General features: G+C 44.7%; 1 protein-coding gene across 1 annotated transcript; it reads left to right on the forward strand.

Annotated features, from left to right (window-relative positions):
* Positions 1 to 511: 511 nt before the first annotated feature.
* vrk3 (VRK serine/threonine kinase 3) lies at positions 512 to 27,881 on the forward strand. The gene is made up of 20 exons (XM_056279438.1): positions 512 to 523; positions 661 to 751; positions 997 to 1,200; positions 1,560 to 1,699; positions 1,797 to 2,063; positions 8,993 to 9,180; positions 11,488 to 11,634; positions 12,125 to 12,244; positions 12,387 to 12,545; positions 15,030 to 15,170; positions 17,757 to 17,800; positions 18,371 to 18,437; positions 21,985 to 22,069; positions 22,168 to 22,270; positions 22,354 to 22,446; positions 24,900 to 25,032; positions 25,984 to 26,101; positions 26,392 to 26,450; positions 26,716 to 26,852; positions 27,106 to 27,881. Exons 2-19 carry the CDS (start codon positions 728 to 730, stop codon positions 26,850 to 26,852), a joined length of 2,229 nt encoding a protein of 742 aa, XP_056135413.1. The 5' UTR covers positions 512 to 523; positions 661 to 727; the 3' UTR covers positions 27,106 to 27,881.
* Positions 27,882 to 27,893: the final 12 nt, after the last annotated feature.

The following is a 27,893-nucleotide window of genomic DNA, read 5'->3' on the forward strand; positions in this document are numbered from 1 at the left end:
AATCAAAGTTGAAATAAATGTTTATTTTGAAAAAAACAAAATTCACGAGGTAAACCATCAAATAAATGAGCTGTTGTATTGTTTTCAAGGTAATACAGGTTAAAGATCATTTACAAATCACTGTTTTCAGTTTTAATCTAACATACCGTCCCAACTTTTTCTGATTAGGGGTTGTAGAACGCGTTGTGAATCATTGTGGTAAATATAATTCAGAGAGGGAGACATGCAGTATAGTAGACGAGATCGGGCAGGAATGGAGTTTAAAGTCACTCCCGAGCACAGGACAGCACTTCAGGGAAATCAGAAGGGGGTTGACAGGTTATGTAATACAGGCAGGATTAAGAAATAGGGTGTGGTTTTCCCCCCTATAGACCAACCAGCGTTCAGACGATTGTATGACATGAATTTACACCCTCCGATACAGTAGGTGGCGGTATGCACCGCTAAACTTGGTTTGCGAGCTACCAATAAACGCGAAGAAGAAGAAGAATATCTGCGCATCCCCGAATATGGAGAGAGAAAGGTAAATGCTAACCTTTACGTCTTTGTATTAGTCTTTTCATTACGGCGGCTTCAAAATAAGTGTTTAGGCCGCCCTGATGCCTAAGCGCAGAGCTGAATACGAGCGAAGTAGCTGACGTTAACCTTGCTTTCACACAGATCGCGAAATCTGAAAACGCGCCTCAGCAATGCTGAGCGCTTCCCCTGCGCCGCCCCTGTCATAAATATGGACCAGCACTGTGAGCTGATGGTAAGTGCTCCCTCCGGGTTGTCCTGTGACAAGCCCCATACACTCCAAGGGCTTGCTTCAAATCCCTATACGCTTCCTAAGATTTATCTCCCTAGCTTTAAACTGAGGCTCATCACACAAAACATTGTCCCATTATCCATACTGGTTACTTACTGTGATGTCCCCATAGAACTCATTTACATGTTAGTATTCTGCATATTTCATTTGGTCTGTTGAAACAACATCTTGTTGCCTTTGGGTTGAAGGACTTCTTACCAAAGGATTATCAGTACCATGTATGTAGGTACAAAGCTGTGAGCCAACCCGGCACTGACCATATCGGTTTTGAGGCCACAGTACGGATGTCCCTTCAGTCTAAGGAGGCGATCCTGGTGTGGCTGAAGTCCATGGCAGTTACGTGGAGAGTGGCCTACACCAGGCCCACTAAAGGCCAGAAGATCATCTTCAAAGTGGGTTTTTTTTTTTTTTTACAGAGTTGGTATTATGGCATCATTCCTGGTAGTGATTTAATTTCCAGCCACTTTGAATATGTTAAGTTGAAAAGATTGTGACTCCTTATAACTCTGTATCCATAGTCTCGTATGGTGGCCACCCATACCCAGAGATCATATTTGACTTTTATTTCATTTTTCCAACCAACTGTTGTAAGCCATTGCACAATTCCTTGTTTTAATTATGGGTAACGTTTGGATCAGTTTGCTTTCAGATTAATGGATGAAGTCACTTAGGTTCATGATGAAAAAACATCTTTGAGGAGGCCACTGTTAAAAAAAAAAACACTTTTTTTTTCTTCTTCCTAATACTGTAGGCAGACTACCGGTGCCAGCACAACACCAAGCCCAGGGAAAAAACACCAAAGGCTGGCAGGGTGTCCAAAAATACAGATTGCCCTGCTAAACTTAAAGTTACCCTTGTGCGCACTGAAGTCTACCGTGGGCAGCGGAGCAGGTCTAACACAAACCCCTCTGAAATTCTAAAGCAATTCTTGTTTTAATGTATGTCTATTCTGTAAATATCTGTTTTAACAATATCCTTTTCCCTCCAGAAGCACTGATCCTCACATACCGGACTACCCAACACTTGTGGATATCAGTAATATTCACAATCACAACATACATGTGGCTGATGCTGTGCGTCACCAGGATGTGGGCAGCAAAGCTGTGGAGAAGCTCACGAAGTTGTTTGATACTGGGCGCTCGCCATCCTCAACACTTGATATGTTGAAGTATGATCTGCAAGTTCAGTGTGAGGATGACTACATCTACACCCCAGCAGACCGCGCCATCTGTCCTGACCTACAGTTCTGCTATAGGTATTTTGATGACTGGGTACTAACAACTTGCGTTTTCACATTTATATTGTACGGTGCACAAATTTTAGTTATGTACAGATCAGGGCTGACTTTTCCCAACATGTCATAGTGCTACAATCATCTTTACATGGTAGAGAGAACATTATAATGTGTTCTCCGTCTCTGAAGTCAAGGTATCTTAGCTCTACAACATGGTTGGGAAAGTCAGCCCTTATTATATGAATTTTGTTATTTGGGTTATTTATATTGATGATGTGTCATATCTTTCACAGACTTTACCAGTAGAAATTCAGTATTCAAATTCATAAATTCAGTATGGCAGCTCAGAAGGAAATGTTAGATGCTGTGGAGAGGTAGATTTCACTGTACAATAGTCAATGCAGGAGTCAATTCAATTTATTGTCATTAAAAACAATGGCAGGCACATGTTAAAAATGAAATAAGGGCTGTGGCTTCACCAAACAGTGCAAGACAGAAACAGACAAACAACAGCAAACACAGTATAAGATATACACACATGAAGACCAAAAGCTAAAAATAAGTTAAAAAAGAGCACGAGTACAAATATTTAAAAATATCTACAGACATTCAGTGGGTAGCCAGGTTCAGGTGGGCAACAGCTTGTGGAAAGAATCTGTTTTTGAGCCTGGTAGTGCGGGCTCTGAGGCTCCTGTAGCACCTCCCAGAGCGTAGGGGGGAGAACAGTCCAGGGTTGGGGTGGGTGGGATCTCTGCTGATGCCGAGACCCCTTCAAAGGCAGCGTTTGTGACAAGTGTCTTTTATGGCTGGGAGCTGGGTACTGGGCCGCCTTGACGACCCGCTGCAGAGCTTTCTGGTCTACTGAGGTGCAGTTGCCGTACCACACTTGAGATGCAGCTGGTCAGGATGCTCTCTATGGTTCAGTGGTAGAAGTTGGTAAGAATTTTGGGGGGTAGACGGGCGCTGCTCAGCCTCTTCAGGAAATGCAGGTGTTGTGGGGCCTTTTTCACAAGGGCCTGGGTGTTTAATGTCCACGAAAGGTCCTCGCTGATGTGGACTCCAAGGAATTTAAAGCTGGAAACACGCTCCATTTCCACCCCATTGATGTGTATGGGGGAGTGGCTGCAGCTTCTAGACCTCCTCAAGTCCACAATCAGCTCCTTTGTCTTCTGCACATTAAGGACAAGATTGTTGGTAGTACACCATGATGTGAGGTGCTGAATCTCGTCCCTGTAGGCCGTCTTGTCATTGTTGGTGATACAGCCAATGACTGTGGTGTCATCTGCAAACTTAACTATAACATTTGAAGGATGAGTTGGCAGGCAGTCGTGGGTAAAGTGGGAGAAAAGGAGGGGGCTCAGAACACAGCCTTGAGGGGCACCTGTGCTGAGGGTCAGGGTGGAGGAGGTGTGGTCACCTAACTTAACAGACTGAGGTCTGTTGGTCAGGAAGTCCAGGGTCCAGTTACAGAGGGAGGGCTTGAGGCCAAGGGAGAGGAGTTTGGTGGTTAGTTTGGCGGGGATGATAGTGTTGAAGGCAGAGTTATAATCTATAAACAGCATCCGGATGTATGTGTTGTTAAGTTCAAGGTGGGTCAGAGCAAAGTGCAGGGCAGTGGCAATGGCATCCTCAGTAGATATTTTGGGACGGTAGGCGAACTGATGTGGGTCGAATTTGGGGGGGATTATGTTTTTAATATGAGCCAGAACCAGTCTCTCAAAGCACTTCATGGCCATGGGGGTGAGTGCTATGGGTCGGTAGCCATTCAGACATGTGGATGTTGGTTTCTTGGAGACAGGAATGATAGAGGTGGTCTTAAAGCATGCTGGGACTATGGATTGGGACCGTGAGATGTTAAATATAGTTATGAAGACCTCAGTCAGCTGGTCAGTGCATTCCCGGAGGACCTGACCCAGTATGCCGTCCGGTCCGGCAGCCTTCTGTGTGTTCACTCTGTGCAGTGAGTCAGTGCACCAGAGTAAGCCACACAGGAGATAGTAGGCAGTTCATTGTTGCAATTTGCTCACCTCCGATGAAGAGGGTCCATGCTGGCCTCAAACAAAGTGGGGACATGGCCTTCATGGATGCATCCAGCTAAAACATGGACCGACTAACTGCTGTGTCTTTCTGCTGCTGTTGACACACAGCTGTGCAGGTAGCCTACCACTTGGTATTATCATCACCCAGTCAGAAGAGCTTACGGCTTGTCCTAAACAGTAGAGGCGTGTCGCAGCAATCTAAAATTAACGCTCCACTACCGTGCCCCTCACCTTCCCCTTTGTCATAGTTGAGGTGAGGGGGGGAAATGGTGAATGTGTTTAAAAAGCTCAATCTGTGTGTATGGGCATCTGAAGCAGTCAGATTGCCTGACAACAGACTTTGTTTATGCTTGTTTGATGGAAGACATTTTTCTTATGTCTCAAATTTATGGAGCTTCAGGATATGAAACTTGATAGTGTCTGGCAGCTAAATTCTAAACGAATTTTGAAATGGTTAAGTTAAATTAAATTGATCATAGCCACGATGATTGGCTGCTCCAGAGACATGTATTCACACATGCACCCAGGGACAGAGACAATAATAGGTACACACAGCCAGTCGCACACAAATTCATGCATCATTGCATTTGAAGTTTGAGATACTAATTTGATAGTATGATATGTGGCTGCTGAATTCTAGCTGTCTTTTGAAATGGAAGATGGTTCAGTAAAGATTACGGCAAAACAAGCCTGCTATTTGAATCAGTGAGGGATTTCAAAAATGCAAAAAAAAGGATTATTAATATTCACCCTAGGAGGATATACTGTATGTGGACCTAGAATAAATATACCATAACATCTGAAAATAATATATATGATAAAATGAAATCAAAATTGTGCAGGACACATTAAGATTGTTAGGTATTGTAAGACTAAAAAGTACTACATTTTTGAGGAAAGTTTCATCACCAGATCGGAAATATTGATTGATCAGTTTCATATTAACTTTTGCAAAATAGATATCAGATATAGATATTGATATTTTATATAAATTCACAAAATTGTGGCTTTAAATGTTTGACTGTCCAGCATTGTAAGTTAGGACCATTTTGTTTAATTAGCTCACACAACCATTTCTTTTTCTTAATATATAACTTGTATCTTATCTGTTAGCTATTTATATTTTTTACTGTTAGTTTTTTTGCATATATAAACACATGTTGTGTCTGTATGTATTTGATTTACTGTAATTTTGTTATTGTTGTTCATGCATTTCATGGAAAAAGCCTTGAGTTCCTGTGAATAACTTGCCAGTTGTTATCAAGTTAAATTAAGATAATGTTACCTGCTGATTGACATTTATTTTTTTACCATGAGTTATTTCTTGGTTATTATCTCAACCAGGCGGTAGCCTGGAGGGGATTATGCATTTTGTCGTGTGTGTGTGTTTATATATCTGTCTGGAGATAATCTTGCCTACTACTGGGCCTGTCAGCCTAAAATATTTTGTGCACAGTTATGACCGTAAGATCGAGAACCTCTTGTGGTTGCGTCGTTTCAAAACCTTTGGAAAACGTTTGTTCTCGCTCCCGCTACTCTCTCTCTTCATTCACTCGCTAGCTCTCTCAACCAATGCCTCTCCCTGTCGCTGCCCGATCTGAGTCAACCGTAGATGTGAGTCGCGCATGTGCATGGTTCACTTAGATCGGGCAGCGACAAGTGTATGAGTCTTGAAAGTAAATGAGAAGTCGATCATATTTCGCAAACACGGCAAATCATTCACTGCTGGTCTCAGCACAGACCTGGGGGAACCAAACATAACCTCTGTCTTTATTTTCATAACATAATGCAGCTGGTAAACAGTTCTTGCTCGTGCATGCACGACTCACATCTGTGGTTGACTCAGATCGGGCAGCGACATGATCAGAGGTTATTAGAGGAATTTTTATAATCCAAAAAAATGCATAAACGTTCTAAAGGAACAGCCTCATCTGGGTTGGAGTCAAAACAGGAAGTGCTGCATCGGTGAGTCCCACATGCACGAGCTTTAACAGTTTACCCAACTTTATTATATTATGAGAACAAAGACAGGGTTGGGTTCAGACAAAAATGATCGCATAGCAAATCTTTTCTTTTTGGAAAGTGCAAGTTCCTATTAGACTTGGTCTCATTTGTGTGAGGGTTCACCAAGGAGGCTGCACATCCACAGACTGACTGGCAAAACATTTTTATTAGGTAGATTTTTTTAGCTTGAGCGCTGCATATTAAAAACTTTTTTTCCATATTTTCTGTTCAGTCAACTTGGGCGCTGCGCAGAAGTCTTGCCATGGCGGGAAAAACACCGGTTTGTCTGTCCATTTGTGCGTGTATCTGTCCACTGCTAATCTCGCATACTACTGGGCCTGTCAGCCTAATAATACTTCTGCAGTTATGACTGTATGATCAAGCACCTCTTGGTTGCGGTGATTCAAAATCTTTGAAAAACCTTGTTATACTGCAGTTGATTGCTAACTCCTCAGCTGGTTTTTCGCCGTTGTCCGAGCACCGGAAAAGGGGAGATACGCAGGCGGTGCCTCAATATTTTCCCTTCTTCCAGTAGTAGGTGAAAAAAGGAGTGGTTTGTCTCTAAGTCCAAGCACTGGATAACAGGAGATACACCTGGCGGAGATCTGCACTCTTATGAGCGCACTTTTCTAGTCTTGGCAATAAGATCTCGTCAGCATTATTCTGGCGTTCATTTCTAATACAGAATTAGTGTTCAACTGTAATGGAAAAGATTAATAAAAAAAAAACCTTTTCATAGGCTAGTCTTGAGACCGATAAAACACTTTTCATAGGCTAGTCTTGTGACCGTTAAGGTCAACTAGTACGCAGCTGTAATGTGACACATTTAGCGCTGCACATATTCGGCTTTGTGCATAACTGTAGTCCACTGACTTGCGGTTTCTACTGCAGCAGTCATACCAGTTTCCTGTTTGTTGGCGTGTGCTATTGACGATGGCATATTTTTCGCGATGCCTGCGAGATTTACCATGGATAAATGTCAACGAAATGCACAGAACTGTCGACAAACTTTCACCTGTACCTACCAGCATCCCGGATAGCCTCCGGATGTGGGCCACTTCAGGCAATGACGCGGCACTGATGGCCTTCTGCTGGCCCTGATAAAATGGATGTGAGCCTGAAGTGGCCCACATGTATAATAGTAAATATGGCCCAAAGATGCCAAATCAAATGTGGACCTTTTTTGGCAAAGATGTGGTGCTCTCGGCAACATGTAATCTGGATGTGGCCCGTGTGGTAAATGGTGAATATGGCCCAAATATCACAAAACAAATAGCAAATATGTGGTACATGCGGCATTGTTATGGCTTGGTTCTGGCCAACAGGAGCGGACCGCCCCAGTGCCATCATTCCACATGGTATGTGGGCCGGATGAAAGTGTCGGCTGTGGGACAGGTCCGGGCCACAGCAATTTTGCTATCTGGGAAATGGGTGAAAACTTTCAAGTAGTATATCAAGTTATGTCCGATATGTACAACTTGAAACTATTCACCCGTTTGCTGGTAGGTGCAGGTGAAAGTTTGTCGACAGTTGTGTGCATGTCGTTGACATTTACCCATGGTAAATCTTGCAGGCGTTGCAAAAAATATGCCATTGTCAATAGCACACGCCAAAAACAGGCAACTGGTATGACCGCTGCAGTAGAAACCAGAAGTCGGTGAATTACAGTTATGCACAGAGCGGAATCTGGAAGGCAACAAGGACTAGTCAATCAAGTGCAGAGTACGGCGGGTCTTCATGAAATGCGAGTGGGGAAAGGAAATGCTTGAAAACAAAGATATTTTCTAACAGATGCACTATATCTTATAGCAAATGACAGAGTTGTAGTCCGTGTATATGCTACTGCCCCATAGGCAATAAAGGATTACATTTATATTGTGCTTTATCTAGACCAGGGGTGGCTAACCATGTGCCATGGAGAGCCATGTGTATGCAGGTTTTCATTCCAGCCAGAGTCCACACCAGGTGATTTCACTGCTTAGCAACCCTTCAACCAAAGAGGAAGAATGTATCAGTGAAATCACCTGGTGTGGAGTCGGGTTGGAATGAAAACCTGCATACACATGATTCTACATGGCACGTGGTTAGCCACCCCTGATCTTAACACCCAAAGCGCTTCACATTGAACGGGGAAAACTCACCATAACCACCACCAATGTGTAGCACCCACCTGGGTGATGCAGGGCAGTCATTTTGCACTAGAACGCTCGGCCCACATCAGCTTGAGGTGGAGAGGGGGGAATCATTGAGCGAATTACGTGGGGGGATGATTAGGTGGCCAGATGGAGAGAGACAGGTTGGGAATTTTGCCAGGACACTGGGGGACCCCTAACTCTGTGATAAGTGCCATGGGATCTTTAACGGCCACAGTGAGTCAGGACCTTGGTTTAACATCTCATCCAAAGGACGGCATCTCCTACAACAGTGTTCCGGTCACTGCACTGGGATTTTTTTTTCTTTCTTTTTTTTTGTTAGGACCAGAAGGAAGACTGCCCCCTACTGGCCCACCAACACAATGTCCAGCAGCAACTCAATTTTCCCAGGAGTCTCCCATCCTAGTACTAGCCAAGCCCATACCTGCTTAGCTTCTATCATTCAGCAAAGCCAGAGTACATGTTGGTATGGCTGCTAACTTTGATAATAATAGGTTTAAAGATACCCAAATAAGATGTCTCCCCAATGTGGATGGTATTTAAAATGCGTCCTGCTTAAAAATGCTGGAGTATGAGAGCCTACATGCAGTATACCTGTGCAAGCATGGATACTCAAATTAGCATCATGTCTGCGCAAGTACATGTGCAGGGCAGGGTACAAGCACAAAATCTTAGCAAGTACATGAAATGAAATGACAAAGTGTTCCTGATTCCTGACAAGTCTAATGCAAGCGTGTCTGTTTTTTTTCTGCAGGATGCCGTTCCATTTCTGTACCCAATGTGGGACAAAACTGCAGCCTAATTTCCGATTCTGTCCATCCTGTGGAGAGAAGCTTCCGTGTCCCGAGGATGCTTCTGAACCAGCCGCTTCCGTGTCTGTAAATGACTCCCCAAGCAAAAGTAATGGAGCAGCTGCCGTAGTCGCTTCTGAGGATACAGAAAGTAGGTGTCTGTGCTTTGGGCAAGATTTTTGGCTTACTCACTGTTAACCTATGAAAGTCAGTTGTACAAATGTGGATGTTTTGTTAGCTTGAAATGATCCACTCACTTTCACAATGCTATTTCCTTTATTCAGCTTGAGTCGGCACGTTATAGCTAGCTACTGTCTTCTTCTACCCCCTATCTCAGATTTTACAGTTAACTAGCATTACTGACACCTAGTGATCAGGCGTAAAATACCATAATCACCACATCCCCCTTTCTTTAAAGTGAATACTGTACAGGTAAACAGACAAATTACAGGTGTAAGTTATCTTTAAGCATTACCTTGTAGAAGTCCTCATGGCAACACAACATATGTGGCATTAAAATGCTTACTATGGGGGGGGGGGTCGCCGGTTCGAACTCCGTTTTACCTTCAGCATGGTTGGGCATCCCTACAGACACAATTGGCCGTGTCTGCGGTTGGGAAGCCGGATGTGGGTATGTGTCCTGGTCGCTGCACTAGCGCCTCCTCTGGTCGGTCGGGGCACCTGTTCAGATTGAAGGTGAAACTCCTCACTGTCAGGTGAAAAGAAGCGGCTGGTTATTCCACATGTATCGGAGGAGACGTGGTAGTCTGCAGCCCTCCCCGGATCGGCAGAAGGGGGTGGAGCAGTGACCGGGACGGCTCGGAAGCGTGGGGTAATTGGCCAAGTACAATTAGGGAGAAAAGGGGGGGGACCCCCAAAAAAATGCTTACTATGAGTCAACTAGCATAAACTTTTTTTTTTCTTTTTTTTTTAAACAGGTTGGCAATAAACATTAGCCTAGAACGGTGGTTCTCAACCATTTTGAGTCACGAACCACCCGAATAATCAGATTGGCGTGCGTCGCCCCCCCCAAGATAGCCCTGGGTCATTTATCTTACAACACCCCGGTGCAAGCACGTTGATCACTCAGAAACTGTCTGCCTGAGACTGTTCAGGGATTACTGTAATATAACCAAGGCTCAGCGTTTTCGGTTTTTACCGATTTTCACCAAAAAATGCCCAGATTTTTTTAAAAGGAGCAGATCAGTTTAAACTGATTTTCACCCAGATTTTATGTTTCCACGGATCCAAAAGTTGTTCCTGTTCGTGTGAGGTTATGTGACAGTGTCCTCTTCTGGCAAGATTCGGTATGCTGGATGGCTTTGAAAAATAAAAACCGAAAACGCTAAGCCTTGAATATAACACATGAAAGCTGCCAAACTCGTATAGGAAGACCACTGCTTTGCCCACAGACAGAACAACAGCTAATTAGATTTTGGCTTTAATTAGAGTTTTATTTAAATAATGGCACCTCATGCGCACACACACTTTTACTCTCACAAACACACTGAGTAAAATAATTTCCAAGGCGATACAATGTAAAAACCATTCCCCAGTCTAAAATGTGTTATTTCATGTTTCCCATGGTGCCACAGAACTGCTGTGCATCGCCAGTTGTGGTCAGTCAACACACGAGTGCGTCGGTCTGCACCTGCTTAGTCCGCCGTTGTCCTCGCTGTCCTTCGATTGCTGCAACTCGCGTGTCCTACTCGCATCTTGATATAGTCATTGATATATCAACTATATACAATAACCTTATAGTTCTGGACTGTAGTGATGTGCGGGTCAGGCGGGTTCGGGTCGGGCTTACTAGAAAATATCACGGGTTCGGGCGGGTTGGATCAAAAAGTGACAAAGCAGCGTTCCGAGTCAGTTATACATAACCTTCAGAAATATTGTGGGCAGTAGGCTAGGCTGTGCATTACTCCTTATGTTACACTGTCAAACATGCACGCCGGCACGTAGCGTTGTCACCGGGTTGTGGTTGTGGTTTTGGTCAGTGCATGTGTTTTACAGTGTTGAGGCTTCCGTACCAGATTTTTCCCTAAGTGGTATCTGTAGCTTTTGTTTACAGTGTCAAACCTCTTATTTTTGGCCAGAAAGAAGAGGCTACCACTGGCGATGTGGTGGTTTTGATCAGAGAAAGGTTAGAAACCGGCTGTCCGGTAGCTGAAACCATTCATGATGTTGCTTCTCACAGTGTGCTTCACTCCCTGTAGCTTCTGTAATCCTGTAGTTTCACTCCTGGTACCGTGTTTTGTTCACTTGAAGTGAACCACTCACTTTCTTAATGCCGTTCCCTTTATTCAGCTAGTCGGCATGTTATATCCAGGGTACCGTCTTCTTCTACCCCCTATGTCAGATTTTACAAACCGTTAATTAGCATTACTGACACCTAGTGATCAGGAGTAAAATGCCAAAATCACCACATTAGAGGTATCGTTTTCCTTTTTGGTAGGTCTTACCTGTACCTCTGTTGTGATTTCTACCCGTCCTCCTCTGCGGAAGACTCGCAGCTCCCGTCGACAGGTCCAAGTAGAGGACTCCCCCAGTGGAGGTACTCCTCCACCCCTACCCTCTCTCGCCAAAGCTGCCACAAGTAAAGGTAGGTACTGGTCTTTTAGTGGCTGCTGGGTCCTTTATTTTATTTTATTTTTTTTGTTTTTGTGTGGTGGAAGTAGTTTTCACCTCAGCTTTGAAGTTGTATGGAGTTTTTAGTGCCATGAAGCGAGACATTAAACTGAGCAGAGAAAGGTGAAGTAGTATATGTCTTTATGCATGCTCAATAATCCAGGTAAGGAAATCACAGAAAGTTGAATCGGTTCATCTGAACACAACATTTACTGTTTATTGAGAGAAACGAAGTGAAATTGTGTATTTGAGCTTGGATTCAAACTTGTGCAACCCCCATTTAATTACTGATCAGGTGCTACTGTAGGCATAGCCAGTGTTGTGGGGTCAATTGTGAAAAACTGTGAATCTGAAGTAAAGCAGATTTTGAAATGAGTTCCAAATGAATAAAACTGGTGTAGGTTTTTGTTTTAAGGTGTTGTGTTTTTTTGTTGTTTTTGTTTTGGTATGTGTTCTGTTGACAGATCATTGTGTCGGTTCTGATGCATCTCCGCTTCGACCACGGAGAGTTTCTTTCCAGTTTAAAGGCGAAGAACAGCCAGCTCTGGAGTCCTCTTCACCTGTTTTAGGGTCCCCTCGACAAGGTGGGCCCACGCTAAAAAGAAGTTAGCACATGGTTTCACTGTCTATACCCCCACATACTATGTCTTCATCAAAGATCCTCTTTCTCCCTGTTCCTCCCTCCTCTACCTGCATCTTGTCTTTCTCGGCTGAATCTGTGCACAGTCAAGGGAAGGGCAAAGGGCTTGAAACGCGATTGCGAGGGAAAGCAGGCGGTAGATGGGAAGAATCAAACTGATGAAACAGACCCAAAGGAAGAGGAACTGGCAACTCCCTTGCCCACATCCCATGTTTCCTCTCCTGCCCCCAGGTCTCCTTTCAAAGGTGAGTCACAACTAAGGTAGGAACCACCAGGAAAACCCAACAAAGGGGCGTCCGGGTGGCGTGGCGTGGCGGTCTACTCCGTTATCTACCAACACGGGGATCGCCAGTTCGAATCCCCGTGTTACCTTCGGCTTGGTTGGGCGTCCCTACAGACACAATCGGCCGTGTCTGTGGGTGGGAAGCCGGATGTGGGTATGTGTCCTGGTCGCTGCATTAGCACCTCCTCTGGTTGGTCGGGGCGCCTGTTGAGGAGGGAGGGGCATCTGGGGGGAATAGCGTGATCCTCCCACATGCTACGTCCCCCTGGCGAAGCTCCTCACTGTCAGGTGAAAAGAAGCGGCCGGCGACGCCACATGTATGGGAGGAGACATGTGGTAGTCTGCAGCCCTCCCCGGATTGGCAGAGGGGGTGGAGCAGTGACCGGGACGGCTCGGAAGAGTGGGGTAATTGGCCAAGTACAATTGGGGAGAAAAAAAAGGGGGGGGTTGTATGAGGTACTTATCCATAGTCAGTGTATAACCTGCAGTAGATCGGCAGTAATCTACAGTAGATCGGCAGGCAGGAGTATAGGGAGGGTTAGCAAGCAATTTGCTGCTGTGGAAGGGGCAAGAAACAAAACCTATTTTAGCCACCTAATAAACAGTGTACCTGGGGCGTCCGGGTGGCGTGGCGGTCTATTCCGTTGCCTACCAACACAGATCGCCGGATCGATTCCCCGTGTTACCTCCAGCTTGGTCGGGCATCCCTACAGACACAATTGGCTGTGTCTGCGGCTGGGAAGATGGATGTGGGTGGGTGTCGTGGTCGCTGCACTAGCGTCTCCTCTGGTCGGTCGGGGCGCCTGTTTAGGGGGGAGGGGGAACTGTGGGGACTAGCATGATCCTCCTACATGCTATTTCCCCCCTGGTGAAACTCCTCACTGTCAGGTGAAAAGAAGCGGCTGGCGACTCCACATGTATCAGAGGAGGCATGTGGTAGTCTGCAGCCCTCCCCGGATCCGCAGAGGGGGTGGAGCAGCGGCCGGGACGGCTCGGAAGAGTGGGGTTATTGGCCAAATACAATTGGGAGAAATCCCATTCAAAAAAAATGCATCTAAAAGAAATCAGTATCAGTTTAAGTGTATGTATATTTAGAGTATTTTCCCCAGTTACCTTGCCGTCAAAGAGACTTGCGTACTCCTACGCATAAGTGCAGCTGTGCCGTGCACTGTATTGTGCTGCCCGCAGATCAGCTATTGGGTCAGAGATTCAGCCGGTTATAGAAGAGACAAAAAATGCAAGAAAATAAAAATGAGTGATTATGACGGCAACGAGGAAATGTTTGTTTGAACAGCCCGGAAAAACACAAGCATGCACCGTCTTTGAAATCGTTAGAAAAGTGAAGTTTGATTTCAGTCTGATCTCACAACAGTACTCTCTGACCCAAACAGCTGATGTGCGGGTAGTATAATACATGCTGCACTTATGCTTAAGAATATGGGAGTTCTATGGTTGGGAAAATGTAGTGCCGAAAAAAATGGCTTGTCTGACGGCAAGGTAAAGCAGTGAAAATACTGTAAATATAGACTACACTTGAAATTTATTTTTTTTTAGGTGGAAAAATTACATTTTATTTCTGGCCCCTTCCACAGTAGTACATTGCTTGCTTAGCCCTGCCTATACGCCTGCCTGCTTCGCCAAATTGTGAGCGCGCCGACCGTGATCTACTCTACCTCGTACAACCCTACTTCAAAAGATCCAAACTATCCCTTTAACTTCTCAGGTTTAATTTAAACTTGGATTTTCTTTTTGTTTTTTGAGTTTACATCCCCTGTAAACTCAAAATCATTTCTGAGTTCAAACCAAGAAAAGGACTGATATGCAGTATTACCTACGAACAACTGTTCTGAAAGAATGACACGATTTATATGATAATCTGTCAATCAACCAGTGACGTTCATCACTATATTATGTTGAACAGTCTTTAAATAAGAAGACTTGCATTGGGCCGTCTGGCATACAAGACATTTTCTTTAGCCCTCTATATGTTTGAAAAAAACATTTTTCTGCCCATCTGTACTCAGAATCAGAATCATGTTTATTGGCCATGTAGCTGTGCACTTACATGGAATTTGACTCCAGTTTCATGGCTCTCTCAGTGTACTTAACAAAGAATAACCACACGACAACACAACAAACTCGATCTGTTTAATTGGTGCTCACAGGTGAAAGTATTGATGTCTCAGGTTTTACGTAGTTATATTAGGTTTCATGTTTGGAATCAGTCATGTTTTTTTTAAAATTTATTTATTTTGCTTCCTGTTTTCCTCGGTGTCCCAGAAAGATTACCTAGCCCCCGTAGGATTTATATTTTTGATTCCTCACTGGGACATTGAGACGCGGTCTGTTTTTCATCCTGTGGGACAGACTGGAAGTGGTACCAGTCATTCAGTTTCTTACCGTCTCTTTCTAATACTGCTGGTCACGCTTGTGTGTGTTTGTACAGTCAATGCAAAGGTGAAGAAGACCAAGCGTGTGTCTGCCTTGATGCCGCTCCAGGGAGGTGAGGAGGTGGTGGACACAGCTGGCAGGAAGTGGAAACTAGGAAAGCTGCAAAGTCAGAGCCCCACAGAGCTCGTCTATGAAGGTGAGATGTTCAGGGAACGCCGGAGATTCAGGAAAAGGACATGATTTTTTTTGTCTGCTCTCTCGCCTCCATTGGCTGTTTAAATCACGAGTTTAAATCATATTCAATCAGATTTTTTAAAAAAAACAAACTGATCTGACATGGCTGCCTTATGTAATTTTTCATCACATCTTCCTGAGAGTAAAAGATGAAGCAGTCATAACCTCTCATCTCATCTCATCATCAGCCGCTTCTCCGCATTCGGGTCGCGGTGGCGGCAAGCTAAGTAGGGCATTCCAGAGGTCCCTGTCCCCAGTAATGCCCTCCAGCTCCTCCTGGGGGATCCCAAGACATTCCCCGGCCAGATTGGGCATGTAGTCCCTCCAGTGAGTTCTGGGTCTACCCCGAGGTCTCCTCCCAGTTGGATGTGCCCAGTAAACCTCCAAAGGAAGGCGCCCAGGAGGCATCCTAATCAGATACCCAAACCACCTCAACTGGCTCCTTTCAATGCGAAGGAACAGCAACTCTACTCCGAGCTCCCTCCAGATGTCCGAGCTCCTCACCCTATCTCTAAGGCTGAGCCCAGACACCCTACGGAGGAAACTCATTTCAGCCGCTTGTATCTGTGATCTCACCCTTTCGGTCACTACCCAAAGCTCATGACCATAGGTGAGGGTTGGAACGAAGATTGACTGGTAAACTGAGAGCTTTGCCTTCTGGCTCAGCTCCCTCTTCACCGCAACTGTCTGGTACAACATCTGCATTACTGCTGATGCTGCACCAATCCACCTGTCAATCTCCTGCTCCATCCTACCCTCGCTCGTGAACAAGACCCCGAGATACTTGAACTCCTTCACTTGAGGCAACAACTTATCCCCAACCCGGAGGGAGCAATCCACCATTTTCCGGTAGAGAACCATGGCCTCAGACTTGGAGGTGCTGACTCTCATCCCAGCCATTTCACACTCAGCCGCAAACCGCCCCAGTGCGTGCTGGAGGTCGCGTTCTGATGAAGCCAACAAAACCACATCATCTGTGAAGAGCAGAGATGCAGTTCTGAGGTTCCCAAAATGGACACACTCCTCACCTTGGCTGTACCCTGAGATCCTGTCCATGAATATCACAAACAGAATCGGAGACGAGGGACAACCTTGGTGGAGTCCGACACCCACCAAAAATGTGTTTGACTTTGTGCTGAGAATGTGAACACAGCTCTCACTTTGGTTTTACAAGGACTGGATTGCTTGTAGCAACTGCCCTGGTACCCCATACCCCCCCGCAGTACCCCCCACAGAGTGCACCCGGGGTACACGGTCGTAAACCTTCTTTAAGTCCACAAAACACATGTAGACTGGCTGGTCAAACTCCCATGCCTCCCTCAGCACTTCCGTAAGGATAGAGTTGGTCCGTTGTTCCACGGCCAGGACGGAATCCACAATGTTCCTCCTGGATCTGGAGTTCGACAATCGGTCAGAGCCTCCTTTCCAGCACCGTAGAGTAGACTTTCCCAGGGAGGCTGAGCAGGGTGATGCCTAGATAATTGGAGTACACCCTCTGGTCCCCTTTTTTCGATATGGGAACCACCACCCCAGTCTGCCAGTCCACAGGTACTGTCCCCGACCTCCATGCAACACTGAAGAGGCGTGTCAGCCAAGACAGCCCAACAACGTCCAGAGCCTTCAGCATCTCAGGGCAAATCTCATCCACACCTGGCGCCTTGCCACCGAGGAGCTTCTTAACTACCTCATAACTATCTGTCATAACCATCTGGATATTTCCAATCATTTCGAACCATCAACTTTATTTTCAGATCACGTTCACACAAGATAGAATTAAAATGTGCTGTTAAACGGTACACAAATAGGTCGTCGTCGTTGGCGTCTCTCGTGTCCGAGGATCCATTCCAAGAGATTAAGGTGTGTGCTTTAAACGAAGATGGCTTGACAGTCCAAGGTGGGAATAGAACAGACTGGAACAGCGTGGACAGGGGATAGTAGAGGGTGGACCTGTTCCTGCGGCTCTCTGTTCTCGGCGGATTTTTCGGCGGCGGCGCTTTTCTTCTGCATGCCTTTGTCAGTTTAGGTAAATCTGCTTTAAAGCAAGTTTTTTTTTTAAAGTAAAAGTTTGTTAAAAAAGTACTTTAAAACCTGATTTAGAACATAATGATTTACTATCTCAGGTTTCTGGAGAATCAAAATGAACATGACACATTTGTAATAAAGATAATCTAATGAAGAGTAAAAAAGACACAACGCCTTTTTCACCAAAGGTTATGCTTACTCTTTACCACATCCTGTCTGCTCTTTCATAATTACATTCCTTGTCTTAGTGTTAAATTATCTCTGACTGTGCATTCTAACTCCCCTAATATAATTGGATTAATACGCAATATGCACCCAGTTTTTGGTCCTGACTGAAATTCATTTACCACATTCTGCTCCAGTGTTACACAGGGTGTCGAGACTTCCTGCATAGCATAAGACACGTAGTTGTAGGTATCTCTTGTGATGTAAAAAATCCTCACTTGAAAAACAACTCAGGAATAATGTATTCATGCTCTGCATTATTGCACCCTATCCTCAACGTGTCCTGTTTCACATCCCACAGTGTCGTCCCCCAGTTTCAAAGGCTCCCAACACATCCTAAAACTGGTGAGCAGAATGAGCGGCTCCACATCTCTTGTTCTGACACATCTCAAAAGTGACATGGACTATACAGTGGAGTACGGACAACCCAGTAAAAGTAGATCTATACAAGTCCCATTTAAAATGGACATCTAGGAGTACTTTATTGCTCTTGTTATTACAATTAATGTTATGTAAGATATTACATTTTACGGTTATAAAATGGTTATTGTCGTGATGACTGGAGAGTAGCAAGCTGGGCGAGAGCGCAGTGTCTCCATTATTTTGTGAAATTGAAGGATTTTATTATTTTAGGGTCTTTTAAAGGTAGTGATTGTTTTTCTTGTCCTATCAATTTGTTTTATTACAACAAACATGTAATCAAGTGTTATCCCAGAGACCAGACAGGACCAAGCAGGGCAGTCAAATAGGAGGAAATGCAGAATGGTCACATCATCTCAACTTTATCATATAGGCTTTTCGGCGTATTTATGTAAAGTAAAGTGTTGGTTGAACACAATGATAATTAAAGAGTATGAATGAATATTCACTGTCTCTTTATCTAGATGCTAAATCTTTATTCCCCCCATGGCTTAGGGAGCTAAAGATGGAAGGATCTTCAATGAGCAGAACTTCTTGCAAAGAGCTGCTAAATCTTCATCTGGTAAGTCTCATGTACTTCTTACCAGACAAATCTTCAGTATTTTCATTCCAAACAATGCATATTTGAAGACATTTAAATGTAATGTGCCAGGCTTTTGTGAGAGGGTAGCCTGCTGAAGCGTAGCGAGCTGGTTAAGGGTTGTTATTCTCTGTTAGGTTTCAGAAGTTGTGAAGGTGTAGAGTGAGTGTCGGGGTGTGTGGTGGTACAGAATAATACGCATCCTCTTTATTGTGTTGATGATATCTAGAAAATGTCTGTATCCTTTAAAACTACAACGACCAAGACGGTCATTTTGATCGTTTTGGATTTTTAAAGTTTCATAAGTTTGTGAAAAAAAAAGAAGATACAGACCTGCCGCTCCCTGAATGCTCCTAAAATTGCATATATTTGCATTAAAATGAGTTTTAGATCAATTGCACAAAAAAAAGTTATGATAAGATCTACCTAAAATGACCATCAGCAGTCAAAATGACCGCTCATAATTGTCGCGTGATCGTGTGCGTCATGTCAGTATTTATGACGTGTGTTGGTCGCATCATTTCCTTCATGAAGTTCGTTGCTTTGTCCTAGAAACACACTAGCTTGGAGACAAATAGTCTAAACTTGATTTGTGATTATGTCCAACATGTCTGGGTACAGACGCCGTTACAGATGCACCATGACTACCACTGAGGCGCTGCAGTATTTACAGCTGTTGGACAGCGGCCATTTTAAACTGTTTGAAAAATAGTATTAAAAGTTTTTAAAATGTCAATTTTGGTGTCAGTTAGTTTCTTAACAGACATACTAACATATGTAATGCATTAATATCTCAATTGGGTATTTATCCTGACAGAATATGGAGTTTAAAACCCGCAGCGGTCATGGTCGTTCTAGTAGTTTTTAAGCTCTGGTCGTTGTTTGGGACTGTTTCAATATTATGTTCAGTTCTTTTTTTACATTTCACGTTTTATAGGCCTTGTTACATTTGTTAGATTAGCAATATGTGTTTTTCAGGTAATATTTTCACTTCTTCAATTTTGCTATTCAAGTTCGACCATGTCTCTCTGAAGTTTAAATTGTTTAAAAATAGTATTACAGTTGTTAAAATGTTAATTTTGGTGTCAGTCGTTTCCTAGTAGACATACTAACATATGTACTGCATTAATATGTTAATTGGTTATTTATCTTGACAGAATATAGAGTTTAAAAACCAGCCGTCATTTTGACCACCCGTGGTCATTTTAGTAGGAGTGTCCTGGTTGTTCTAGTGTTAATGTTCTGTTTGCTTTCAGGTTAATGCATCAGTCAGGTGTGCGGTTCTACACTTTCTAACAGGCAGATTGAAATCCTCCAGCCTAACAGACAGGGAAAAAACTAGAGTGCACTCAGTAGAGTGCAGATCTCTGCCAGGCATATGTAGCTCCCCTTCTACGGTGTTCGAACTAGGTGACAACCCACCCCGTTTTTCTCCTACCGGGAGAAGGGAAAATACAGGCAGACATGGACAGCAAAACCAGTGTTTTTCCTGCCATCATAAGATTTTTGTGCAGCACCCAAGTTGACTGAACGGGAAATATGGAAAAGAACATTTCAGTATGCTGCGCTCGAGCTAAAAAAAAATCTACCTAATTAAAACATTTCGCCAGTCAGTCTGTGGATGCGCAGCCTCCTAGGCGGACCCTCACACAAATGAGACCAAGTCTGACATGAAACGACAGAGATCAGGATATCATGATTTCAGACCTCAAATGTGTTTAACCGTCATGGTTTTCATGATATAAAACTAATCAAGGTGAATGGCTGCTCTTCTGATTGACTTTCATTTATAAAACAACGGTAAGAAAACAGCTTTTATTGTTGCTACTGTAAGAAAACATAGCTTTTATTGTAGTTATGGTAAGCAAAACATAACTTTTATTGTCACTCCGGTAAGAAAGCATAACTTTTATTGTTCCTGCGGTAAGAAAACATAGCTTTTATTGTAGCTCTGATAAGAAAACATAGCTTTTATTGTAGCGTTGGTAAGAAAACAGCTTTTAATGTAGTTCCGGTAAGAAAACATAGCTTTCGGTGTGGCTCCGGTAAGAAAACATAGCTTTTATTGTAGCTTTGGTGAGAAAACATAGCTTTTATTGTAGCTGTGGAGATGATTTCCGGCTGTGACTGCGATTAATCCTACTCTTGAAGTTGTATTTTTATAGCATGCGGCGAGGTGAATAAAGCTAATTGTTTTTGGTTCAACTAGTGTTCCCCCAGTTCTCCTGTGCTGAGATCAGCACAGGATCAGTGACACAGGATCAGCCGAGATCAGTGACAGAAAGCAGTGTTGGTCAAGCGAGCTAGAGAGTGAATGAAGAGAGGGAGCAGCGATAGCCAGAACAAACGTTTTTTGAAGGTGAATCACCGCAACCACAAGAAGTTCTTCATCATACAGCCATAACTGTGCACAAAAGATGTTGGGCTGATTGGTCCAGTAGTTGGCGAGACTAGCCGTGAACACACACTCACACGCGCATCTAAACACATAATCCCCTGCAGGTGGACAGATGTAGATACCTTAAACAGTACAGGCCTGCTGCCAGCAGTTTCTTATCTGACCCTCTTATAGTGCAGAGAGAAATACTTTTGTGCCTGTTATTGTTTAGTCGGTAATCTTTCCAAACCAGAACAGAAACGCACAAACGCTCATCATATTTAACCGATCTGAAAAAGAATAATCTGCAACCTTCAGACACGACAGTCATCGTAACATTTTTATCAGCGCACGTTTATTTTACAGAAAGCTGAATCAGTTCATCTGGACTCAATGCACATCTGTTTCTTTTCTAGTCACTAATAGCTATTACCTGTCGACCAAGCTTTACAATTTACTGTGTTTTAAAATCTCACGCACATCGGGGGCGTCCGGGTGGCGTGGTGGTCTATTCCGTTGCCTACCAACACGGGAATCGGCAGTTTGAATCCCCGTGTTGACTCCGGCTTGGTCGGGCGTCCCTACAGATACGATTGGCCGTGTCTGTGGGTGGGAAGCCGGATGTGGGTATGTGGTCCTGGTCGCTGCCTCCTGGTTGGTTGGGGCGCCTGTTCGGGGGGAGAGGGGGAACTGGGGGGAATAGCGTGATCCTCCCACGCGCAACATCCCCCTGGTAAAACTCCTCACTGTCAGGTGAAAAGAAGCGGCTGGTGACTCCACATGTATCGGAGGAGGCATGTGGTTGTCTGCAGCCCTCCCCGGATCAGCAGAGGGGGTGGAGCAGCGACTGGGACGGCTTGGAAGAGTGGGGTAATTGGCCAAGTACATCCACCCATCCATTATCCAAGCCGCTTATCCTGCTCTAAGCGTCACGGGGATGCTAGAGCCTATCCCAGCACAAAAAAAGGGGGGGGGGGGGAATCTCAAACATATCCAAAAAATTCAGCCAGAGCAAAACTATTTGGTTTAGTAGTCATTCTGTCAAGTGTCCAAACTGACCGCTTCATTCTTCATTCCTTTTTCATGTCCAGCCAGGCTCGCTGTAAACACACTGTGTGCCTTACATTAATACAATGTTCTGTCTCGTCCTAGTGCAAAAGTGGATTAAGTCCAACAAGATGGATGTTCTCGGGCTCCCCTCCTGCACTGGCTTTGGTCTCCATGCAGATGAATACAGGCAAGAGAGACGGGGTGATGTGATGTTTGCCTGTTAAATTCCACACATTATATAATTGCATTATGGGGAACAGCAGGTCTCACTCTGTATTCCTGTAGGTTTCTGATTTTCCCCAACATGGGCCAAACGCTCCAATCCATCATGGAGGAGAGAGAGCAGCTCCTGACAGAGAAAACCGTCCTTCACCTCGCCTGTCGGACGGTAGGACGTGCTGACACTACAGTTTCTCCTGCCCTGCGATGCCTCTGACATAACTAACTTCCGTTTTCTTTTGGTCCTGGCAGTTAGACGTGCTGGAGTACATCCATTCAAATGAGTATGTTCACGGGAATATTGAAGCAGAAAACATTTACATCCAGCCGGGAGAGAAACCACAGGTAACGTACATGACTATTCCGGAGATTTGGTTTGACAGATTAGATATTTGAAATTGCAAATTGATTTGTTTACAGTGGATATAAAAAGTCTACACACTCCTGGTAAAATTGCAGGTTTTTGTGATATAAATAAAATAAACCATGCAGGAACTTTTCCCACTTTTTTTTAAATTGCAACCTATAAAAATAAAGTGAAAAACAATCGGACATTTTATGGGGGAAAAATGAAACTACAATAAGCTGGTTGCATAAGTGTGCACACCCCTAAACGAATACTTTGTTTAAGAACCTTCTGATTTTATTTCAGCACTCAGTCTTTTTAGGCAAGAGTCTTATCAGCTCGGCACATCTTGACTTGGCAATATTTTCCAACTCTTCCTTGCAAAAACGTTCTAGATCCATTGTATTGTGAGGGTACCTCCTGTGCACTGCCCTCTTCAGGTCACCCCACAGATTTCCTATTGGATTCATGTCTGGGCTCTGGCTGGGCCGTTCCAAAACATTGACCTTCTTTTGGTGAAGCCATTCCTTTGTTGATTTGGACATATGCTTTGGGTCGTTCTCGTGTTTAAAGATGAAATTCCTCTTCATCTGCAGGTCTCTAGCAGACGCCTGAAGGTTTTGCACCAAAAATCGACTTTTTGTTTGGAGTGATTCACGATTCTCTGCACCATGACTAAAGCCCCAGTTCTGGCTGAAGAAAAGCAGCCCCAGGGCATGATAGATAAATAATAAATAATCATCATTACATTTATATAGTGCTTTTCTAGACACCCAAAGTGCTTCACATTGAAGGGGGTAACTCACTTCACCCACCACCAATATGTAGCACCCACCCATCTGGGTGATGCATGGCAGCCATTTTGCACCAGAACGCTCACCACACATCAGCTTGAGGTGGAGAGGGAAGAATCATTGAGCCAATTACATGGGGGGGATGATGAGGTGGCCAGATGGAGAGAGCCAGGTTGGGAATTTTGCTAGGACACCGGGGAACTCCCTACTCTTTGTGATAAGTGCCCTGGGATCTTTAATGACCACAGTGAGTCAGGACCTGGGTTTAACATCTCATCCGAAGGATGGCATCTCCTGCAGCGCAGTGCCCCTGTCACTGCACAGGGGCATTAGGATTTAACATTTGTTGTTTTTATTAGGACCAGAGGGAAGATTGCCCCCTACTGGCCCACCAACACAACTTCCGGCAGCGACTCAGTTTTGATGCTGCCGCCACCATGCTTCACCGTGGGTCTGCCGTTCTTTTGGTGATGTGCTGTGTTGTTTTTGCACCAGACATACCTTTTTGGATTATGGCCAAAAAGTTCAACCTTGGTCTCATCATAACACATGAATAACATGACACTTAAACCATGACACATTTTACCACATGGTTTTGGGAGACTGGCTGTATCTTAAAATGTAGCCGGGCTTGGGTGGGGGTTTTTTTTTCATGTAAAAAGGCTTCCGTCTTGCCACCCTACCCCAAAGCCCAGACATATGAAGAATACGGGAGATGTTTGTCACATGTAGGGAGCAACCAGGACTTGGCAGAAGTCCCTACAGCTCCTTTAATGTTGCCGTAGGCCTCTTGGCAGCCCCCCTGACCAGTTTTCTCCTCGTCTTCTCATTAATTTTGGAGGGACATCCTGTTCTTGGTAATGTCACTGTTGTGCCATATTTTCTCCACTTGTTGATGATTGTCTTCACCGTGTCCCATGGTATATCTGATGCCTTGGAAATTCTTTTGTACCCCTCTTCTCATCGATACCTTTCAACAGTGAGATCCTCTTCATGCTTTCTAAGCACTTCATGGACCATGGCTTTTGCTGTTGGGTGCAGCCAAGAAGATGTCAGGAAAATCCTACAGGAACATCCATCCATCCATCCATCCATTATTCAAACCGCTTATCCTGCTCTCAGGGTCACGGAGATGCTGGAGCCTATCCCAGCAGTCACTGGGCAGCAGGCAGGGAGACAGTCTTTGGACTGTGGGAGGAAACCGGAAACCCACGCAGACATGGGGAGAACATGCAAACTCCACACAGAGGACGACCCTCAAGGTTGAACTACCCTGGGGCTCGAACCCAGGACCTTCTTGCTGTGAGGCTACCGTGCTAACCACTGCGCCACCGTGCCGCACCTACAGGAACAGTTGAACTTTATTTGGGGCTAATCGGTCACTTTAATTGACAGCAGGTGTATACGTGAGTTTGACTGGGGTTGGTTAATTCTGAACACAGCCACATCCCCGATTATAAAAGAGTGCACACACTTATGCAGCCAGGTTATTGTACATTTTGTATTTTTCTTTTTTTTTTTTTCCCTAAAATTTTTTTGCTTTTCGCTTTATTTTTGTAGGTTGCAATTTTAAAAAAGTTCTGACATAATTTATCTTGGCTTCAACCTGTATGTATATATGTGTGTGTGTGTGTGTGTGTGTGTGTGTGTGTGTGTAGATATTCCTTGTAGGGTACTGCCATGCCTTCCGATACTGTCCGGGTGGCAGCCATGTAGAATACCGTGAAGCCAGCCGAACACCCCATGACGGCACTGTAGAATTTCTTAGTCTGGACTCCCACAGAGGAGCAGGTAAGTCGCTCCAGCTTCCTGCTGGTGTCACAGAGACTCACACTGTCTCGCTATGTCAGGTCAGCTCTAAAGCTCCAATCCTGAAGGTCATCTGTTTTCTTTAACTCAGCCTCCTATGTAGATACTGGTAAGGTGAATTTATGTTTGACATCCATTTGAAAAGAATCAGAGTCACCGGTGCTGATGTGACGACCTAAACCTTTTACTGTGGAGGGAAACTTGAATGGTTCTGGATTAGTGCTGGGCAACATGGAAAATGTGATCATGATAAGCATAGGGAATTTTACACAGTATCAACCTATATCTGCTTACATATGTAAAGATACCATGTTTAAGAATCCAATTGAGGCGGCGTCCTGGTAGCGTAGCGGTCTATTGCGTTGCCTACCAACACAGGGATAGCCGGATCAAATCCCCGTGTTACCTCCAGCTTGATTGGGTGTCCCTACAGACACAATTGGCCGTGTTTGTGGGTTGGAAGCCGGATGTGGGTATGTGTCCTGGTCGCTGCACTAGCGCCTCCTCTGGTCGGTCGGGGCGTCTGTTCGGGACGAGGGGGAACTGTGGGGAATAGTGTGACCCTCCCACGCACTACGTCCCCCTGGTGAAACTCCTCACTGTCAGGTGAAAAGAAGCGGCTGGTGACTCCACATGTATGGGAGGAGGCACGTGGTAGTCTGCAGCCCTCCCCGGATCGCCAGAGGGGGTGGAGCAGCGACCGGGACGGCTCGGAAGAGTGGAAAACTAGAAATACATTTAGGGAAAAAAATTTAGGAAATTGAATGCCCAGTGCTTGTCCAGGTATATGTTCAGAAGGGGCCAAACTGAGCTCATCAACGTAGAGGTCCCTTCCCTACAAAAGTTTGTCTAGTCTATATTGAAAATAAAAAATGGTATCATCCATTTCGGTGTTTCTGGAGGACATAATGAGCCTCTTTTTTTTCTTTCAAGGGCCATCTCGACGCAGCGACCTGCAGTCTCTGGGTTTCTGTTTGCTGCGCTGGCTGACGGGACCACTGCCGTGGACCGCACTGACTGATCCCGACGAGGTCACCGCCGAGAAACAGAGGTTAGAGACTTCATTACCGCCGCGTCCACATTATTTATAAACCTACATGTGTCTAATGAGTAGAGCAAGTTCCCTGATACAGACGAGCCGGGATTCCATTTTCTTATTTGTCAAGTATGACCTTTGAAATATCAACGCCATGTAAATGTCTGTCCAGTGAATGCTTCCTGGATGTCTTCCATTAGACCAGGTTATTGTGCAGTTATGCACCTTTCTGACTGATCTTCTTTCCAGTTTTGAAATGGAAAAACAAAGGCAAGTGACTGTTACATGAATGCGTGTGTTTTTAGGTATATGAAGGATGTCCCTGCATTCTTGAGACACTGCTCTGGGAAGAAGAGGGTGCCCAGTAAGTCACCATATTATCTGCTTACTTAATATGTGGAAGGTCATGTTTAGATCTCCAGCACTGTTGCTACACGACCTTTGTTCGTATGAGCCAAAAGATTATGACCACTCACAGGCGAACCGAGTAACGTTTGTTGTCTTCAAACCTGGGTAGAAAAGACGGTAAGCAAACAACCAGTTCTCGTAATCAACGTGTTGGATGCAGGAGACACGGGCGGGAGTAAAGACCTGTGTGTGTGTGTGTGTGTGTGTTCTCTGTGGTCCAGGTCCACTGCAGGTCTACCTGACAAAGGTGATGTCTCTGGACTACTCTGAACAGCCGGACTACGCAGCGCTGAGGGAGGCCTTCAGAACTGAGTTAATGCAGCAGGGCGGCTCTCTGGAGAAACCGCTGGACTTATAGGTGAGAACACATCTGGCTGATGTGACACCGGACACCTTCGACACGGCCTCCTGAAACAGTTTAGAGACTGATGCGGTTTGTCGGCATTTATTCTTTTCTGATTATAAATGGCTCGTTTGGAGAATCGGCAGAATGGTTTATGCACGGCGGAATTCATATTTTGAACCCAGATCCTAAACAGCTGTATGAAAGGCAGAATCTCAGACCACTCCACGATGAAAGCCATAAATGACGGTTTTGTTTTTTTCCCCAGAGTGCCACAATGGGAAGAGAATTGGAAGATGGACATGTAATTTTTGACTAATTTCACAGTATTGTTTCTGATCCATGTTTTATAGCACTGAATTGGGAGTGTTTGTTCTAATACACTCAGTACTTGTCTTTGGACTCAGTAGCAACCAAATTATGTTTGTGGACACAGCGAGTTCCCCTACGAGGACACCGTGACCACCAGAGAGAGTTTTACAATTCAACGTGATTCATCATCGTCAGCGATGAATGTCGTCACATTTTTCTTATGTTCTGGATGTTTTAGGGTTTTTAAATGATAGTTTATATTCTACCATTTTTTGAGGCTTAAATGCTTTTTATGAATAAATTTGACATTTTTCATTTCCACATAGAATGTAAGGGGGGGGGGGAAGTTCTCTGTATATTTGACTCTCCTGTCTGCCGTGCTTGACAGATGGAAGAGACCTGCCTTAATAGTAATAATTACAAACCCCCCCCCCCCCCCCGGGGGCCTGATCCATGTTAACATGTGGTTTTGTGTGTCTTAATAAAATGGTTCTTTAATCTTCCAGTAAAGTGCTTTTCTTTGTCCTTTAACCTCGATAACCAAGACGCACCGAGTCCGACCCACCGTTTACTTTTCTTTTTTTGTGTGATTTTTCCTTGTTTTTCCTCCACAATTGTACCCAGTCCATTGTATCCCACTCTTCCGAGCTGTCCCGGTCGCTCCTCCACCCCCTCTGCCGATCCGGGGAGGGCTACAGACTACCACATGCCTCCTCCGATACATGTGGAGTCACCAGCTGCTTC

This window comes from Lampris incognitus, chromosome 4 (genome assembly GCF_029633865.1).
Source record: "Lampris incognitus isolate fLamInc1 chromosome 4, fLamInc1.hap2, whole genome shotgun sequence".
Taxonomy (NCBI): Eukaryota; Metazoa; Chordata; class Actinopteri; order Lampriformes; family Lampridae; genus Lampris; species Lampris incognitus.